Below are 21,479 nucleotides of genomic sequence, written 5' to 3'. Positions count from 1 at the left end.
CCTATTTAAATGGGATCAGAGAAGTCCACAGGTGTCGTCAATCATAATCACTCACATGAAGTTAAGAGGCCATGCCATGAAGCTAATTTTATTTGATTGTAACTTTTCTACATCACCAAAATTGATAATGTATGTTGCTGTATGTATACTTTTGACCCAGCAGATTTGGTCACTTTTTCAGTAGACTCATAATAAATTCATAAAAGAACCACACTTCATGAATAATTTTGTGCTCCGATCACTATCACAAAAAAAATAAGAGTTGTAGAATTTATTGTAAACTCACTGACATTATGTCTTTCACAAGTGTATGTAAACTTTTGATCACAACTGTATATATAGCCCGGCCCCTGGCCAAATTGTTTTAACCCAATGCGGCCCCCGATTTAAAAAGTTTGGGGACCCCTGCGTAAACGTTCGTAAACAGGAAAGAGCGCAAATAAAGGTGTTGGTGAATCGAGGTTCCACTGTAATAATGTTGTATATATTATTGAAATACAATACAATACAATATGCTGTATTGTACTACTTAGGGACATTTGTCTTGGACTCAGAAACTGTGCCATAAATGTCGCAATGACAGCAAACAATGCACCAACAGGCATACCATCTCAACAACAATTACTTCACAGTAATGTGTTGATTGGGGTTCTGCTTTGTAACACTGAAGGGTTCCATGATGAATGTGTACAGTATAAAGTCCACCCATCCATCCATTTCCTACCGCTTATTCCCTTTGTGGTCGCGGGGGGCGCTGGAGCCTATCTCAGCTACATTTGGGCGGAAGGCGGGGTACACCCTGGACAAGTCACCATCTCATCGCAGGGCCAACACAGATAGACAGACAACATTCACACTCACATTCACACACTAGGGCCAATTTAGTGTTGCCAATCAACCTATCCCCAGGTGCATGTTTTTTGGAAGTGGGAGGAAGCCGGAGTACCCGGAGGGAACCCACGCAGACACGGGAGAACATGCAAACTCCACACAGAAAGATCCCGAGCCCGGGATTGAACGCAGGACTACTCAGGACCTTCATATTGTGAGGCACATGCACTAACCCTTCTTCCACCGTGGTGCAGTATAAATTGATACATGAAATAGCCAGGTATATGCTCATATACACTTATTGACCACAACATTAGATACACCTACAAATCTAATAAGTAGAGATGTCCGATAATGGCTTTTTTGCCAATATCCGATATCCCGATATTGTCCAGCTCTTAATTACTGATTCCGATATCAACCGATACCGATATATGCAGTCGTGGAATTAACAAATGATTATGCCTAATTTTGTTGTGATGCCCCGCTGGATGCATTAAACAATGCAACAAGGTTTTCCAAAATAAATCAACTCAAGTTATGGAAAAAAATGCCAACATGGCACTGCCATATTTATTATTGAAGTCACAAAGTGCATTATTTTTTTTAACATGCCTCAAAACAGCAGCTTGGAATTTGGGACATGCTCTCCCTGAGAGAGCATGAGGAGGTTGAGGTGGGCGGGGCGGGGTGTAGGTGGGGGGGTAGCGGGGGGTATATTGTAGCGTCCCGGAAGAGTTAGTGCTGCAAGGGGTTCTGTTGTGTTTATGTTGTGTTACGGTGCAGATGTTCTCCCGAAATGTGTTTGTCATTCTTGTTTGGTGTGGGTTCACAGTGTGGCTCATATTTGTGACAGTGTTCAAGTTGTTTATACGGACACCCTCAGTGTGACTTGTATGGCTGTTGACCAAGTATGCTTGCATTCACTTGTGTGTGTGAAAAGCGATAGGTTTTTATGTGATTGGACAGGCACGCAAAGCCAGTGCTTTTAAGGTTTATTGGCGCTCTGTACTTCTCCCTATGTCCGTGTACCACTACGTACAGCGCCGTTTTAAAAAGTCATACATTTTACTTTTTGAAACCGATACCGATAATTTCCGAACCGAGACCGATAATTTCCGATTTTACATTTTAAAGCATTTATCGGCCGATAATACCCGCAACCTGATATTATTGGACATCTCTACTAATAAGATAAAGTTTTAGTCTATATAAAATAACATTATAATTACATAAAACAGTTATATAATATATTAAATATTTGTATAACCATATCTGCCTTTACAAAGGAAACAAAGAGAAGTTTTAATGCATACAGACACAGTATGGGAACAGTACATTTATTATTGCCGTTGTAAATTGCATTGGTGCACAAATGCAATGGTTCTATTATTAGGGTGTTATTTAGATACTTGAGCTGGGTCACTGTTAAAATGTGTATGATTTGATACATTTGTATACCACTGCCTTGTACAACCAAAATAATACACATTGGGCGTGATATACCAGGACTAAACGTTTGCTTGTATTAAAACACATGCAAACTTGATTGTACACGCAAAGCTTATCCGCCAAATTGGTGCGCGGAGGATTGTATCTCTTAAGTGAGCAAAATAAGAAGGAAAGCAATTCATTTAGCGTGTCTGTCTTCATGAATATGCAGAATAAATGCTGATCATCAAAATGCACACAATATTGGGAGGGAAAAAAATGCAAATATTATTATTTGGTACATACAGTGTGATTTATCAAGGCTGAAACTGTTCTGCTGCCGCTGATTGTGTGTTTTTATTTAGTACGTCTAGAAAGGACGCGCAAACTGTCAGTTGTGCGGAAATAGTTGTGAGAAAGTTGTCGATCACGCTGCAGCTCTGTCCCACGTGTTTGTGAACGTATATGGACTGTCAAAAATAAAAAATCTTGGATTTAGAAAATATAATTTTATAATTTTTTAGCTGATTGAAGACTCAAGAGGCTTAGTAAAACAAATTAAACTAATGTGTTTTGGTGTCTGTTGGCTTTGTTTTTTAATGATGTTTCTTTTTTTCATGTAGATATTATTAAAGAGCCCAATTATGCAAAAACAACTTTTTTTTTTTACCTGATTTTACCTGCTTATGTGTATTTGGGGTGTGCAGAAATTGTAAATCAAACCGTGGAGGCATTTGCAGAGATATTTATAAAACAATCTCGCCTTCCCTCCTACAGTGCGCTTCATTCACTAACGGTGTTACAAAAAAGATCAATTAGAGCAGGGGTCACCAACCTTTTTGAAACCTAGAGCTACTTCTTGGGTACTGATTAATGCGAAGGGCTACCAGTTTGATAAACACTTAAATAAATTGCCAGAAATAGCCAATTTGCTCAATTTACCTTTAACTCTATGTTATTATTAATAATTAATGATATTTACACTTAATTGAACGGTTTAAAAGAGGAGAAAACATGAAAAAAATGACAATTAATTTTTGAAACATAGTTTATCTTCAATTTCGACTCTTTAAAATTCAAAATTCAACCGAAAAAAGAAGAGAAAAACTAGCTAATTCGAATCTTTTTGAAAAAATTTAAAAAATAATTTATGGAACATCATTAGTAATTTTTCCTGATTAAGATTAATTTTAGAATTTTGATGACATGTTTTAAATAGGTTAAAATCCAATCCACACTTTGTTAGAATATATAACAAATTGGACCAAGCTATATTTCTAACAAAGACAAATCATTAATGCTTCTAGATTTTCCAGAACAAAAATTTTAAAAGAAATTCATAAGACTTTAAAATAAGATTCAAATTTGATTCTACAGATTTTCTAGATTTGCCAGAATATTTTTTTTTAAATTTTAATCATAATAAGTTTGAAGAAATATTTCACAAACATTCTTCGTCGAAAAAACAGAAGCTAAAATGAAGAATTAAATTAAAATGTATTTATTATTCTTTACAATAAAAAAAATAAATTTACTTGAACATTGATTTAAATTGTCAGGAAAGAAGAGGAAGGAATTTAAAAGGTAAAAAGGTATATGTGTTTAAAAATCCTAAAATCATTTTTAAGGTTGTATTTTTTCTCTAAAATTGTCTTTCTGAAAGTTATAAGAAGCAAAGTAAAAAAAATTATGAATTTATTTAAACAAGCGAAGACCAAGTCTTTAAAATATTTTCTTGGATTTTCAAATTCTATTTGAGTTTTGTCTCTCTTAGAATTAAAAATGTCGGGCAAAGCGAGACCAGCTTGCTGGTAAATAAATACAATTCAAAAAATAGAGGCAGCTCACTGGTAAGTGCTGCTATTTGAGCTATTTTTAGAACAGGCCAGCGGGCTACTCATCTGGTCCTTACGGGCTACCTGGTGCCCGCGGGCACCGCGTTGGTGACCGCTGAATTAGAATAATACATAATGTTGGATATAGAGAACATACAAAGCCTTTATTTATTGAATCACAAATATTGAAATTCAACGATTTGGTGCATTTGCAAACAGCTAAAATTATGTACAAAGCAAACTATAACCTGCTACCCAGTAATGTATAACAATTCTTCTCAACAAAAGAGGAGGAATATAACCTTAGAGTAAAATCTAATGTAAAACATTTGTATGCTCGTACAACAAATTAACACCTTTAGCATATCAGTATGTGGAATTAAATTATGTAATGGATTAACCAAATAAATCAAACAAAGCACCAATATGATTCAGTTTAAGAGACTGTTCAAACTACAAGTGTTCACAAAGTACACAGAACCAGAATTATGATGAACATCTTGAACCCTTTTTTTCTTTTTTTTTATTGAGACAAAGATTATTTATGTATTTAATATTTGTTTACTTACTATGGTATATTATTTATTTATTATTTGTTCACTGTTATGTTACAGAGACCAAGGCAATAGGATAAAATTGCTATGGTATGAAAAGGGGTAGGATTAAATAAGCTCTGCTTCTTCCTACTCCTTTTCGGACGTGCTGTAATGAAACAACTGGAAATATGTGATGAATTACATTGTATTGTATGCATGTTCGAAATAAACTGAAACTGAACTGAACAGTACTTCCTCCAAATGATGTGTTTAAAATGTTGTTGAAATGTGACGTTTTGTTCAAGTGTGACGGGGGTGGATTATCCATAAATGGTACACATGTATCCTTCCAGTTTAAATTTATATAATACCGGCTGTGCTAAAGCGAAATGTCGACAATGAAACGCAATAATGAAAAATGCTCTGTTGTTTGTTTGCTTTAACCGGCACAAATCACGACACTTTCAGTGTCATCTGAATTAAAAATTGCCTTACTTTTAACTGTTATGATTCCTGGCAATGTGCCTTCAGCTGTGGAAAAAGTCGCTTCGAGTGTGTGCAAAGATTAGCCACGCTTCATCCACAGACCTTAACAAAAAGATGAATTTTCCGAAAAAACTACTTTTAAAGTGACAATTATTTACGGCAATGGAGGAAACACTGAAAAAATAACTAATAATAGTAGGTTAGAAATGTTTGAATGATACGTTAGCAATATTAGCTTGATTTGCTGTGTAGCTAGTTTAGCCGTCTAATGTAAGACAATAGCATCATCCCTATATTGGCGTCCCTTCACTGGCTCCCTGTGCGTTACAGAATCAATTTTAAACTCATTTTATTTGTTTTTAAATGTCTAAACAACCTCGCGCCAACATATCTCTCCGACCTCCTTCAGCCTTACTGCCCCACCCGATCCCTAAGATCAGCCGATCAGCTGCTACTGACGGTCCCGGACACAAGGCTGAAGCTAAGAGGTGACAGAGCTTTCGCCGCTGCTGCTCCCAAGCTCTGGAACGACCTACCTCTTAGTGTTAGACAAGCCTCCTCTCTTCCTGTTTTTAAAACTCTCTTAAAAACATACTTTTATTCCATGGCTTTTAACACTGAGTGATGCCCATCCTGCATTGGTGCCCCGTAATACACCTGCTGTGAACCTGTTTTTATGTTTTTATATTTTATTTATTTATTTTTTATCGTGTTCTGTTTGTGTTGTGTTGTGTTTGCTCGGTTCTCGTATTATTTTTAACCTGCCCATTGTACAGCACTTTGGCTACCCCTGTGGTAAATTTAAATGTGCTTTATAAATAAAGTTGATTTGATTGATTTGATCACCGTCCACCGGCAAAATAAAACATTATTTTCCTAAAAAATACTTTTTAATTGGGTCAGTGCCTGCTGTGTTTAGTAGTATTTCTTTGTGGTGTACAGCCCTTTGTTCTTCAACTGTGCTTGTATTTAAAGGGCGTTATAAATAAAGTTGGTATGGTATGGTATGGTAACAGACCAGTTAGTATTATAGTCTATTATTACGTTCGCAATTTCGCTCATAGCGTGGTTTACATGAGCTTTCATTGTTTACAAGTGTTCAAAGCAGCAGCAGTGAAAGTAGTCACATGATATAAAATGGAAAAACACTTTACAGTCAATATACACATTGATACGTCCGGGATTTAGCATTGAAGACATACAGACTCCGTAGAAGTTTAACTTTAGTGTATGGTTACAGACCTGCAGCCTGTCGTCTGTTTCCATTCTCTCGTTTGCCCGCATAGTCTCCTTATCGCGCTGACAATAAAACACGGCGAGCCGCTGGTCTCGCTATATCATCTGGGATGTTTTGTCTTGAGGTAAGAGTGACTAAAACAGATGGCTGGTACCAGTCATCAATGTCCAAAGTGCACAATAAAAGCAAGAAAGCTAAAAAAACACATAACATTTCTGCCAGGGTCTGAATGCTGATTCAGTGTGATGGGGCGTGGTGAGGAGGGGTCCATTTTCATCGAACAACTCTGCCTCTCAAAACGGCTTGTTTTAAAAAGGAGCAAAATTTGGCTTACAAATGGGTCTGTAAAACAAAATCCATGCAAATTGTGTAAAGTTTTTTAAAAAAATAGAAAAAATAATATGATGCCTTTAACATGTCTTCTATATGAAAACAAACTTCTTGCAAAAAGCATTTTCTTGCGTCTCCAATATACCAGCGCACACTTGCACTGATACTTCTGTAGGCGCACCGTCGATGCGCTAAAAAAGTGGGTCCTGTTGTAGATCGCACTGCAGGGCTGCTTCTAAAACAGACAGAAAAAACACCACAGGTGATAACAACATGTGTGTGCAGTAAACAAGTATTTTCATGGTGGAAGCCGCGTAAGTACACGCACAAACTGATTTAAATAGGGTGGTCTGCACCAGTTATCAGGTAGTACACGCAGTATTAGTAGAGCACACGTAACCCGCCCACTAATAGTCCACTACATGCAATATTAGTGTTTGCACACGCTGTTTAGCTGACATATGTATCTTGGTAGATTATTTTCTTTTTACATTGTCAATGAAAACTGAGCATTATAAACCCAGGTACGTGATCTAATTAATGTGTGCACGTGCTGACCTTATGAATGGTCTAGTAGTCAGTGGACCAGTGGTCCCCAACCTTTTTGTAGCTGGGGACCGGTCAACGCTTGAAAATGTGTCCCACGGACCGGGGGGGGGGGGGGGGGATTTTTTTTAAATTTATTTATTTTTCATAAAGAAATACAATCATGTGTGCTTACGGACTGTATCCCTGCAGACTGTATTGATCTATATTGATATATAATGTATATATTGTGTTTTTTATGTTGATTTAATTTAAAAATCCGCGGCCCGGTACCAATCGGTCCGCGGACCGGTACCGGGCCACGGCCCGGTGGTTGGGGACCACTGCAGTGGACTACATGCACTTTTTAATGTGTGCTTATTGATGTGTGCCATGGAATATTTTGTGTTGCGTGCATGTGGGCTAACCTACAAGCTTTCCCTTTACAGAGTGGATTGAGGAGCACTCCTCAGCAGCAGCACCATTGGTAAACTTCGCTGCAAACCACCTGGAGACCTACAGGGACCCCCAAGTCCCACCAACTCTACCTCCAGCCCCAGCAGGAGCCAAACGTAAACGCAGTTTTATGATCCCATCATTTGTCAAAGGCCCGGTGGTCATAGGGTTGTTTGTTTCGTTTTAATTGATCTGCTTTGGGAATGTGTTAAGTTTCTTCAGACAGCTGTTTACTGTTGTAAAAGGTGATGCAATGTACCCCAAAGTTTAATTGATCATTAACAACAACACCTTACAAAAAGCTCGTAAAAATGTGGAATTACTCATAGCTTGTTTGAGAAGGCGTAAATGTCAGCAACGCATGTGACATATGATAATTTATGAACGTACAAAATACGATGCAGATCCTGCTACTGCGGATTTTAATGGGTTGCCTGTGTTGCAACGTGTTATAGGAGGGAAGCCGTTCTTCACCAGAAACCCTGCAGAACTGAAAGGAATCTTCATCAACACCAAGTTGAAGAAGAGCCGCCGTGGCTTCGGTTTCACGGTGGTCGGAGGAGACGAGCCAGATGAGTTTCTGCAAATCAAAAGTTTGGTGCTGGACGGGCCTGCAGCTGTGGATGGCAAGATGGAGACAGGTGCAGTACACGTTTCCCATCAATAGGAGATACTGTGTTCTTTCCAAACGCTTTCTTAAATATTTAGCAGTGAACATGAGGTAGAGCAATATTTGATGTTTTCCTGCTAAGCAAATGTCACGACGACAGGAGTGTGGGCTACTGTTGAATATCACCTACATTTTACTTGAAAGGTGAACTTTGATCTGTTATCATCTTTGGTCCGATCGTTGACATTTACTGTTTCTGATGCAGGTGATGTCATCGTAAGTGTGAACGACACCATTGTGCTGGGTTACACCCACGCTCAGGTGGTGAAGATCTTCCAATCCATACCTATTGGCTCCATGGTGGACTTGGCCTTATGTCGTGGCTACCCCCTGCCCTTTGACCCAGATGACCCTAACACAAGTCTGGTTACATCGGTGGCCATCTTGGACAAGGAGCCTATTATTGTCAACGGACAGGAAACATTTGACTCGCCCTCCAACAAGGGTGGACCACTTAACGGCATGAGGGAGTCTCGAGCGCACAGCCCCTCTGGCGAGATGGTTTCCAACAGTCTGCACGGCTACGCCAGCGATGTGGTCACCCTGGCCTCGTCTATAGCCACCCAGCCTGAGCTGATCACCATACACATGGAGAAGGGAGATAAAGGATTTGGGTTCACTATCGCAGACAGCCTGACAGGAGGGGGGCAGAGGGTCAAGCAGATTGTGGACTACCCACGCTGTCGGGGCCTCAAGGAGGGGGACATTCTGATGGAGGTTAACAAGAGAAATGTCCAGAACATGAGCCACAATCAGGTGGTGGACTTGCTGAGCAAATGCCCCCGAGGAAGTGAGGTCACAATGCTGGTGCAAAGAGGTATGTATGATATCATTATATCACATTATTTATGTGTGATTAAGTAGAGAAAAATGGCCTATTATCTAGTGAAGAGGGAACAGGTTGACACGGACAGAAGAGTATAGTGAGTAAGAGGCCGAAATAAAACCTGAGGGGGAGAGTGGCTCATAAATGTGTGCACTGCCTGGGTTGGAAAGAGGAGTGGTGAGGAGGCGATGGGCTGAGTGAGCATGGTGGTGGATGAACAGATGAATGTGGGAACGAGTGGGAGGTTGGCAAGGGACACAAAATAGATACATGACCAGGAGCTTGTTGAGGTGATTGATACAGATGCTGCCGAGACTTGATGTTTACTTTAATATATCATCTTACAATTATTACTCTGCGCTGAAGGGTACAAACATTTAGTGTTTGCTTTGATACTCTGTGACTCGAGTTCTGGACCAATTTATTAGCCGTAGAACTTTTCTCTGTTTGACCACTCATAAACGCAATTTAGTATCTCCATAAAATTTGATCAGCTGTTAAAAACACAATAATGGAAAAAAGACAAATCAAAGTCTACATCTCTTCTTCTTCTCAAGTTGGATCTGTTGGATTGTTGTTGAATATATATATACATATAAATATATATATATATATATATATATATATATATATATATATATATATATATATATATATATATATATATATATATATATATATATATATACCGTAATTTCCGGACTATAAGCCGCTACTTTTTCCCCTCGTTCTGGTCCCTGCGGCTTATACAACGGTGCGGCTTATTTACGGCCTGTTCTTCTCCGACACCGACGAAGAGGATTTCGGTGGTTTTAGTACGCAGGAGGAAGACGATGACACAATGATTAAAGACTGACTTTTCATATACCGGTAGGCTGGTTATTTTGATAACGTACAGGCGAGCACTTTGTATTACTTTGCACCGTTGTATTATTTGTACTCTGCACGAATGCTGTTCGCCATGTCAAAGATGTGAAAGTTTGATTGAATGATTGAAAGATTTATTGTTAATAAATGGGACGCTTTGCTTTACCAAACAGTCATCTCTGTCCCGACAATCCCTTCTGTGGTAGCAGGAACCCCTATATACTACGGTAATTACACATCAAAACCCTGCGGCTTATAGTCGGGTGCGGCTTATATATGGAGCAATCTGTAATTTCCCCTAAATTTAGCTGGTGCGGCTTATAGTCCGGAAATTACAGTATATATATAATATATACTGTGTATATATTATATATATATATATATATATATATATATATATATATATACAGGCCTGTTTCATGAGGGTTTCCTCAATCATCAGGAGATGAAAATCTCCTGATGATTGAGGAAACCCTCATGAAACAGGCCTGTAGAGATTAAATAGTCTTGTGATTTTTTCCCACACACACATATTACGCTCTACCACGTTATCGAGCACTATTTTTTTTTTTTTTTGGATAATCTAATTAAGACATATATATATATATATATATATATATATATATATATATATATATATATATATATATATATATATATATATATATATATATAGGCCCTTTGTAAACGTGTATTAATTCCATTCAAAACGTTAAACTTCCATAGATTATAGATTCAGGGCCCACAACTTAAACAATTTCAAGTATTGAGTTGTTTATTTGTACATAATTTGGGCTTCCAGCTCATAAAATCCACAAAAACAGGGTTTCAAAAAATTAGAATACTGTCTAGAAATCACCATTTACTTCTCAGTTTTTGCAGAAAAAAAAAATAGGATCATATCAAATCAATCAAAATATGGTACTTTCAAAATGATACGTCAATCTTCAATACTTTGTAGGGAATCCCTTTGCCTTAATCACTGTCTCGATGCGCTGTGGCATTTAGGCAATCAGCCTGTGGCATTGGCTTGGAGTTATGGAAGCCCAGATTTCCATGATGCTTGATGTCAGCTCTTCTTTGTGTTTGGGTCTGGTGCCGCTTATTTTCCTTTTGATAATACCCCATAGAGTCTCAATGGGGTTTAGGTCCGGCGAGTTGGCTGGCCAGTCAAGCACTGTGATGGAATGGGCATCAAACCAGGTTTTGGTGCTTCTGGCGGTATGGGCAGGGGCCAGTTCCTGCTGGAAGATGAAATCTGCATCTCCATACAGATCCTCAGCACAAGGAATCAGGAAGTCCTATAAAACATTCTGGTAGACTGATGCGGTGTTCTTTGATTTAAGAAAGCAGAGTTTACCAACACCTGCACTGGACATTGCAGCCCAAATCATGACTGACTGTAGATATTTCACACTGGACCTCAAGCAGCTTGGGTTCTGTTCGTCACCCGTCTTCCTCCAAACCCTTGATTCCAGAATGAAAGGCACACTTTACTTTCATCGGAAAAGAGGACCTTGGACCACTGGCTGACAGTCCAGTCCTTCTTCTCCTTTGCCCGGTTGAGATGCTTCCTACATTGGCTCAGGCTCAGGCTCAGAAGCGGTTTGACCCGAGGAACCCGACAGTTGTTGCCCATCTCCCGGATGCGTCTGAATGTGGTGGTTTTTGACTCCCGCCTCATTCCACTCTTTCTGGATCTCTGACAGATTCGTGAATCTTCTCTGTATGATAATCCACGGGGTTAAGGGGGAGGAGTATATTTATAGCTAGAATTCACTGAAATTATAGTATTTCTTACATTTATATATATATATATATATATATATATATATATATATATATATATATATATATATATATATATATATATATATTAGAGATGCGCGGTTTGCGGACACAACCGCGGAGTCCGCGGAGTCCGCGGATTATCCGCGGGTCGGTCGGATGCATGACGAAAAAAATTGATTTTAAATAGATTCGGGCGGGTGGCGGTTGAACCAATTCGCAAATATATATATATATACATAGTTAAATGTTGTTACCCACATACGAAAAATGAGCAGCACTCTTTGCAACAGGCAATTATTCATCAGGCACTGCTGCAGCTGTCTCACCAAATGTCTTCCCCCCTACAAACCCCCCGCCCCCCCCCCCCCCATTTACTTCCGGGGCTGCGTCCAATAAAATCACAAAGTTGCCGGGGGTCCTTAACCGGCACGCGACTGTCCTGTTTTGCGCCTGTACAAAAAAAAAAACAATAATCGATTTCTTCAGATTCCAGCAGCTGTCAAAGACGAAGTATCCTTCCAGCGACGAGCAGTCAAAGCCGAAGTGCTATCGATCGCTGTCAATGACGTAAGAGGAAACATGACCACGGAAGTAAATGGGGGGGGGGGGGGGGGGGGGTTTGTAGGGGGAATAAATTTGGCGTGACACAGCACACCACAAAACAACACAACAGAAGAAGAAAAAAATAAAAAGATGGCAACGCCGGCAGCAAACGTGGTACACGACAAACTAAAAAAGGGAATACTAAAGACCAGGGGAAAAAAATAACAATAATAGTCAACACTTTCTTAACGGAAATGACAATAATATTATCACGCATTAATATCTCTTAGCCTCTAATGCGTGGCCAAGAGATATTAATGCGTGGCACGCATTGAATGTCTGCTGCATTGGATCAGTCTCCTTTCTTTAACAGGCAAAAGCTTTCTAACCTCACTAATGCCTTGCATCGTCTATATTAGATATATAACAACGGGTGGGTGGCGGGTGGCGGGCGGTTGTGGTTTTGATAAAATGTTAGTTCGGGTGGATGGCGGGTGGATGACGAGTATTGTGATGCGGTTGCGGATGAAATAAATGCCTATCCGCGCATCTCTAATATATATATATACACACATATATATATACACATATATATATATATATATATATATATACACATACATATATATATATATATATATATATATATATATATATATATATATATATATGTATGTGTATATATATATATATATATATACACATACATATATATATATATATATATATACATATATATATATATATATACACACATATATATATATATATATATATATATATATATATATATATATATATATATATATATATATATATATATTAGAGATGCGCGGATAGGCATTTATTTAATCCGCAACCGCATCACAAAAGTCGTCATCCACCCGCCATCCACCCGAACTAACATTTTATATATGGTACAGTAAACAGTAATGAAAACACAGTTGTTCTACTAACTGTACTGTACTTGCTGCTTACTTAAAAAAAAAAAAACACTTACCTTTCACTATTTGAGTAGCTTTTGTTCTGCCATTTGAGTACTGGTGAGTGATCTCTGAATCCGGGAACATATCCTTCACGGATTTGTTGAAAACATCCGCAAATGAGAACGGAATGTTGCTTGCAAGGTGGCCCATAATACTGCGTTGCCGCCGCCTTGTGCTTCTCTGACCGTTCATGAGTGACTATATCCATTCGGCCACCGTGTTATGGGTTATAGATAAACCTATGGATAACGGAGACATATATAATAGTCTCCTTTTCAGGTGAGAGGACGCTAAAGGCAGTGCCTTTAAGGCACGCCCCCAATATTGTTTGTCCGGCTGGAAATTTTGGATATTACAACTTGCCGTAGTTTTGAAGCAATGCATGATGGGAATCCGGATGTTGTGTGTCAGTGTATTAACGTGCCGGCTGGAATAAACACACGCTGAGAAATAGCTCCGTGCCCGCCTACTTTATAGGTTGTAGATAAACTTATGGATAACGGAGACATAAATAATAGTCTCCTTTTCCTGTGAGAGATGACGCTAAATGCAGTGCCTTTAAGGCACGCCCCCAATATAGTTGTCCGGCTGGAAATCGGGAGATTTTTGGGAGAATTGTTGTCCCTGGAGATTTTCGGGAGAGGCACTGAAATTCGGGAGTCTCCCGGAAAATTCGGGAGGGTTGGCAAGTATGTACACACGTGTTTTTCAAAACAAGGCCATTTTTTTCAAAGTACGTAACTCTGACAAAAAACAAAAAAAACAAAAGCAAATGTCATGACAAAAAATATTGAAGGGAGAAGTCTGGCCCCCAAGTCTTTAGCTTTCTGGAAATGTGCCCCCCAGAACAATTAAGTTGAATAGCCCTCATGTACAGGGTAAAGTGAAGGGGGCAAATAATGAACCTCGGCGGAGACTTTTTGCCAAAGGGGCAATTGAGGTGGTTCAGTTATTAACACATTAATTGTTGTCTGTCGGTGAGGTATGATTTGATCCAGGAAACTGTAGTTCCAGTGATCTTGAGAGAGATTCCTAGGTGGGACCAAAGGATGTATTGATTGATGGTATCAAAAGTTGCATTGAAGTGCGGGAGTATCAGGAGATCATTAGTAACTTTGCTGTCGTGGGGAAAAAAAACTGGACTATTGTGAGTGTGAGTTGTTCTTTGACTGTAGAATGCACATCCCAGTATTTTTGTTTAGCTGACCTAGATGGCCAAAGGATGCTGATAGTTGTTTCCATATAAAGGAGAGTAGATGAGACAGTCACACACTAACTACTAACCAAAGCGACCAAAACATTCAAAACATAACTTGCTTTTTTTGGCTCACCTGAGAATTATAAATACAAATATTTCAAGTCACCCGAGTATCTAATTACACTATATAACCTTTTACATGGAAATAGGAGAACAAGCTCCCAAAGTCACCCACGTGTAGGCCTGTTTTCTTCGTCTCTTGATTTCAACTCACTCTTTCACACAGTCAACCACAATCTTTGTCTCTGTGATTGGAGGTGGGACAGTTAGCTTACTCACACAGGATGCACGGAAAGAGTGCCTCGCGAGTGAAAAGCACTGCCAGGTAACAAAATTGAGGATGAAAAAGATGATTACGTAGCCAAATGTCCAGAGTGGAATTATTTCTGTCACGATCGGTCTTCGCCAGAGTAGGAACCCGCCGCGGAGAAGAAAGAATGAAAAGTAATAACAAAAAGCATACTCAAAAAGCAGTGAAAAATACAACTCATGGATACACAAAAGGTGTGACAAAACGGAAATCACACTCAAACGGTGTAGAGAGGATCAAGTAAACACTACACAGTAGTGCAAGGACAGGGTAACGGAAACAAGGAGCGTGACTGAAGCCAGAGCAGAGATGAACACGACTGCATCAAGAATCCCCTGCCGCCGAGTGAACGGACTGGATAGCTAATGTAGTCAGAAGGAAATGGGTATCAGGTGTGCGCGAAGGTGGCTCCACTCCGTAGCCCGAACACCAGGCACTGCAACAAAAAGAGGACAGGCTGCAGCAAAGCTGCCAGATCATGACAGTACCCCCTTTATAAAACAACCCCTGGTGGCCTACCTCGTTTTGTCAGGATGGAGAGAGTGGAAGTCACGCAAAAGGGACGGATCAATACAGGATACAGCAGCTGGAGACCCATGAGCGTTCTTCAGGACCGTACCCTTCCTCGTCGACCAGATACTCTCCTCCGTCTCAATCCAACTCCATCAATCATGTGCAGAGGAGGAGGAGGATACGTCAAAGAAGGGCACGGCGGACTAGTGGTCACCCGCTTGAGTTAGGAGATGTGAACCACCGGATGTCGTTTGATAGATGGAGGCATCTGTAGTATGACCGCCGCAGGGCTGATGTGGTTAAGTCTCGAGACGACAGCCAAACCTGAATGAAGTGTGCCATCTTTAATAATCGGTCGACCACATTGAGAATGGCAGAGTTACCCCGGGAAACTAGAAGGCCTGTAATGAAGTTCAATGCAATGTAGAACCATGGTTGTGAGGGAATGGGTAGTGGATGGTGAAGACTGGCTGAAGGGCGATGAGAGGCTTTGCCTCTGGCACAGACAGAGCAGGCGTACTCAAAGCCCTTGACATATTTTCCTATAGAAGTTAGCAAAACCTTTGCAAGTGCTTCCTTGATGTAGGAGATGGCCACTCGACCACTGCCTAGATTTTGACAGGATCAGGTTTGAGATGGCCCTTCTCCGCGGTGTGGAGAGGAAGAAATAAAAACTACACAGCAGCTCAGGTCAGAGCCACAGGAACAAGGAGTGTGAGTGGAGCCAGAGCAGAGAAGATAAACACGACTGGAAGGGTGAAGCATCAGGAATCGACTGGCACTGAGTGAATGTACTTGGAAGCTTAAGTACTTAGGAGGAAATGGGTGTCAGGTGTGCGCGAAAATGGCTCTGCCCTGTAGCCCGAAAACCAGGCACTGCAACAAAAAGCAGACAGGCGGCAGCAGCGCTGCCAGATCATGACAATTTTGGCTTCTAACAAGTCAGTAAGATAAGCCCATCAACACAAACGATAAGCCAAATTTGCTCTAAAGTAATGGCAACAACAAAAAAACACCGACCCAGTTTTTCCAACTGGAGAAAAACTGCACTTTACAATGTTCAATATTTATTGAAGTGCAATTTTTGCCAACAAATATTAAATGTATGTTATTGTTTACTTATTTAGGATAGTTAACAGTTTTTGACCTTCCAATTATAATATTGAAAAATACTAATGAGAAATCAAAGTTTATTATGTTTGAAAAGGCAATTTGCTTGATTAATATTATTATTATATACAGTATTATGATTACATTAGTGCTTAATTTGGTCTCAAAATAATGCTGACAGTAATATTGTTATAAGCAATATCGTTTGGGAGAATATATCGTCCAGCTCAATGTTATCTGCCCAGGTATACCCACATGTTTTTCTTATCATATAAATGTCTAATCAGAAACAGTTATGCCCTTGCGTAAAGTAACCACTAGTTCACCAAGTGACATTTGTCCCTCTTTTGTGTTGAATCCTTGTCATTTAATGACCTGACCCCGGATGTCAATTACGGTCAGGATTGGTATAAGCACCCCACATTAATTATACCTTCTAATGACTTGACCCTGCAGCTGCTGCTGGAATAACAGAGCTGTATTGCGTTAAATGTCAGCATCATTATAGGCCTGTGTGTGCATTGTACGTGAGACATGATGCTCCGTGTTGTTCTCACCAACACACCAATGGAGGTACATAGTAAGAAAACATAGGGCTACTTCTAACTCCAAGTGTGGAGGAGGCTTAGTCTGTCAGTGGGCCAGCCTGCATGGATCATCTTTTTACGACTTGACACCACACTGGGGCAGCACGGTGGTACAGGGGTTAGTGCATGTGCCTCACAATACGAAGGTCCTGAGTAGTCCTGAGTTCAATCCCGGGCTCGGGATCTTTCTGTGTGTAGTTTGCATGTTCTCCTCGTGACTGCGTGGGTTCCCTCCGGGTACGCCGGCTTCCTCCCACAACCAAAAACATGCACCTGGGGATAGGCTTAGTTTAGTCCAGTCTTTATTTGAAGGGACAATGCACAGAAACATTAAGCTCAAAGACAGATATGTTTTGTACCAGATTATAGCTAAATAGCTCATTTCCATCTGCAGTCCCTGGCTACCTAAATTAAAGGGATACAAAAATCATGCAATAAAATTATGACAATAAAATCATACACAAGTATTAAGAAAAAATTCATAAAATGCCTTTTCATGGACACATACTTAATATACAATACAACCACACCTCATTTACATCATCACACAAAGACAATACATGCTCTTGTTCACATCTGTCATCATTTGTAAAAACAACCTTGATTTTAACAGACACACCTCACAATTTACAACAAAAATGCTCTCATGGATAAATATAATACACATTAAGTTGACATGGGTGTAACCTTGCAGAAAAAACCTAAAGCTCAATACACAACACAAGTGATCTCGCCCCGCGGGCTGCCAGGTTCGAGCCGGACACCGGCGTCGGGGAAGCACTCACAGGGGGGATGGAATCGCACGGGTAAGTTTCTTGCTCAGGTGTGTAGTATGATGTGCATAGCTGTACCTGTAGGTTAGCGGTGGTGTTCCTGTTGTTAGCTGTAGCGCTTCTGTTGTTAGCTGTGTTTACGTTGCTTTCCCCTGTTGCCGGTATGTTGTTTGGACCGGGACACTGGTGGATATATCCAGATAGCAATGAAGAGATTGCCACAATAAAGACAATATTTTGCTGTTGTTTAAGTCCTGTCTTGGTTCGTTTTGTTGCTTGGTTGTAGAGAAGCGGGTGGATAAATGTGGCGAGCAGCGCATGTTTCCCGAACCCATAGTGTTGTGCGGCTTCAATCCTGTGCGCATTTATTGTTTTGCTGATATTGTCAAAATAACATATATCTTTAGGCAAAAAGGTTTGACTGTTGCCTTTGTTATTCATTGTACTTGTCAGTATTGCATAAATTAACAGAGCAGCGACGACACCGGCCATACCTGGTGGCGCCATTTTGCCAAAAAAAAAATCATAGGCAAAGGTTGATTGGCAACACTAAATTGGCCCTAGTGTGTGAATGTGAGTGTGAATGTTGTCTGTCTATCTGTGTTGGCCCTGCGATGAGGTGGCAACTTGTCCAGGGTGTACCCCGCCTTTCGCCCAAATGCAGCTGAGATAGGCTCCAGCACCCCCCGCGACCCCAAAAGGGACAAGCAGTAGAAAATGGATGGATGGATGGACACCACACTGGCATTTCTGAATTGTGGCCAGTTCAATGTATCCTAATTATATGTACTCATTACATAAATTTGAAGGTTAGGAACATCTCCTACTCTATGGATATGATCTACTGAAGATTTGCATGTACTAAAACACGTGCAAACTTGATAGCACACGCAAAACTGATCAACTAAACTTTAGCGTTGAAGATTGTCTCTTCGGTGAGCAAAATAAGGAGCACAATCCATTTAACGTGTCTGCCTTCATGAATATGCAGAAATATGCTGATCATCAGAACGCCCACAATGCTGGGAGGATGCAAATGTAACCATTTAGCACACGCAGTGTAATCGATCAAGGTTGGTCACTGTTCCGCAGGTGCTATTTTGCATCTTTATTTAGTACGCATGAAAAGTATGTGCAAACTGGCAGTTGCACACACTGTGAGAAAAAGAGATGATTGCGCTACAAAGTAGTGATGTGCAATACCACTGATTTTCTTTCCGATTCGATACCAGGCAAAATTCAGGCTGGTATCGACTATACCGACCAGATACAGATTTGTTGTGCAAATATAACTAAAGTGTATGTTATAATTTAAAAAGTTGTGTATTTTTATATAAATGATAAATGGGTTATACTTGTGTAGCACTTTTCTACCTTCAAGGTACTCAAAGCGCTTTGACAGTATTTCCACATTCACCCATTCACACACACATTCACACACTGATGGCGGGAGCTGCCATGCAAGGCGCTAACCAGCAGCCACCAGAGGCAAAGGGTGAAGTGTCTTGCCCAAGGACACAACGGACGTGACTAGGAAGGTAGAAGGTGGGAATTGAACCCCAGTAACCAGCAACACTCCGATTGCTGGCACAGCCACTCTACCAACTTCGCCACAACAATGTTGTAGGATAAAATAGAATATAATGTGAAAAATCTGATATTAATAATATTATTAGTCACCTATAGCACAATGTTTTGTCTTTAGCTATATATATATATCAGTTTTAAAACAAAAGTAATACAAAAAAAGATATCAAAATGGCCCTTCCCATACTTGACTATTCAGTGAGTGGCCCTTGGTGGAAAAAGTTTAGACACCTCTGATCCAAAATATTAGAAGCTCTCAAAATAAAAATAAAATATACTTCAAATATTTACAAAAGTTTAGTTAGTTAGTTAATTAAAAAATAATACATATTTATGAATGAATTTGAAAAATGACAACAACCATAAAAAAACAATGATAAATGTGTACCTGAACATTAATATTTTTCGCACAGGCCGAATTTTTGACACACGACGTTATACAGTTACACAATCGTATTATTAATATTTTCATTCTATTTTTACAGTGGGAAAAAAAAACCCGGTATAAATTTAGGATTAAAGAACCAAACAATCGGTATGTAATGAGAAAAAGCTGAAATGTTCTAATAAGTAATAATACTATACTTAGTCACCAATATAACAAAGCTGACACAATATGTGCTTTTAGCATAATATTTTAAAAAATATATATCAATATGGTCCCCACATACTTTGACTTTTCAGTATGCGGCCCTTGGTGAAAAATGTTTGGACATCTCTGAACTAAAGTATCAAAAACATCGATATTTTGATTAAGAATCGATATTAGAGCATAACGTTCTGGTATTGGTGGTATCCGTTCTTCAGTATCTATTCGCACATCACTACTACAAAGACAGACGATGTACAGATAATCCTCTGTCCTATGTATGCTTGTCAACATATATGGACTGTCAGACATACGTTTGTAAAATGTATCTGACAGAAATACAATTTTATAATTTTATAGCTGCTGGATTACTTAAAAGGCTGATTAAAATGAATTAAATAGATGCGTTTTGGTGTCTGCTGACGTTTTTATTTTTTGAATGCCGTTTGTTTTTTATCTAGTGTAAAAGATATATTATTATAATATATCTCCTGTATAAAAAACGTATTTTTCAATATGATTTTTCTTGCATTTGGATCATTCCAGATTGCGCTGCTTTTGTGATAGTCCAGAGCCTGCCTGCAGCATGCACCGTTAAGGTGCTAAAAATAGTTTCTGAGATTCTATATTCCAGAAAAGGTGTTATGTAATATAGTTGTGTGCTGCTAGATTAACATCATCGCACACAGGTTAAAGAGCACAATAAAATGAATGTGGAGGGCACATAATACCAGTAGTACCGAAAAACAATTTTTAAATAAGGCGGTCTGCACCACTTTTCAATTGTACACACGGTATTAGTAGATCACATGCAACACGTCCACTAGTACCTGCAATGTTATAGTTTGCACACTCTGTTTAGCGCGTCATTTGGATGTTAGTAGATCAGACCCTATGTGTCCATTTATTTTCAGATAGCAAGCACTCCGACACGAGATAAAAAAGCTATATGTAGAAGTTGATTTTTCTGATCAAATACAATGAAATGCAGACTTGATAAGCTTTTTAAGTTTTGAATCACAATAGGCTCTTTTTTGCCTTGACGTTCTAGAAACAAAACAGAATTAGTTGCCATTCTTGAGTCTTCCTTCAGAGAAATGTGATGACAAGGTAGCGCATAATCATTCCTGAAGAACAATTAAAGGAGCTAAGAGTTTTTAGGTTAGGCTGATAGGGAGAGAAATAAGAAGGTTGGGGATCATGTTTCCACAGTGCAAGTGGAAGTATGGGATTAGAGCCAGTGAAGAGAGTGTGAGATTGGCTCTGAAATCTTAGCAAGAGCTGATGATGCTTGAGCAAATTACTAGTGGAGGGGAGGAGGAACAAAGTGGACTTCGACTAAAGAAGTTTTATTTTTCACCTGACAACTCGATCAACCTCACTACAGTGTTTTTAATATTGA

At 39.4% G+C, this 21,479-nt stretch overlaps 1 protein-coding gene across 16 annotated transcripts in view; it reads left to right on the top strand.

Annotated features, from left to right (window-relative positions):
- Nucleotides 1–21,479, top strand: part of LOC133653860 (membrane-associated guanylate kinase, WW and PDZ domain-containing protein 1-like) — a 220,789-nt gene that overhangs the window by 154,203 nt on the left and 45,107 nt on the right. For all 16 annotated transcript variants that reach the window (XM_062053624.1, XM_062053626.1, XM_062053625.1 and 13 more), the window contains 3 exons: nucleotides 7,661–7,783; nucleotides 8,123–8,308; nucleotides 8,543–9,154. In XM_062053624.1, the coding sequence (XP_061909608.1) occupies nucleotides 7,661–7,783; nucleotides 8,123–8,308; nucleotides 8,543–9,154 (921 nt within the window). The remainder of the gene's footprint in view (nucleotides 1–7,660; nucleotides 7,784–8,122; nucleotides 8,309–8,542; nucleotides 9,155–21,479) is intronic.

Source organism: Entelurus aequoreus, linkage group LG07 (genome assembly GCF_033978785.1).
Source record: "Entelurus aequoreus isolate RoL-2023_Sb linkage group LG07, RoL_Eaeq_v1.1, whole genome shotgun sequence".
Taxonomy (NCBI): domain Eukaryota; kingdom Metazoa; phylum Chordata; class Actinopteri; order Syngnathiformes; family Syngnathidae; genus Entelurus; species Entelurus aequoreus.
This window is presented reverse-complemented; position numbering and strand designations above follow the sequence as displayed.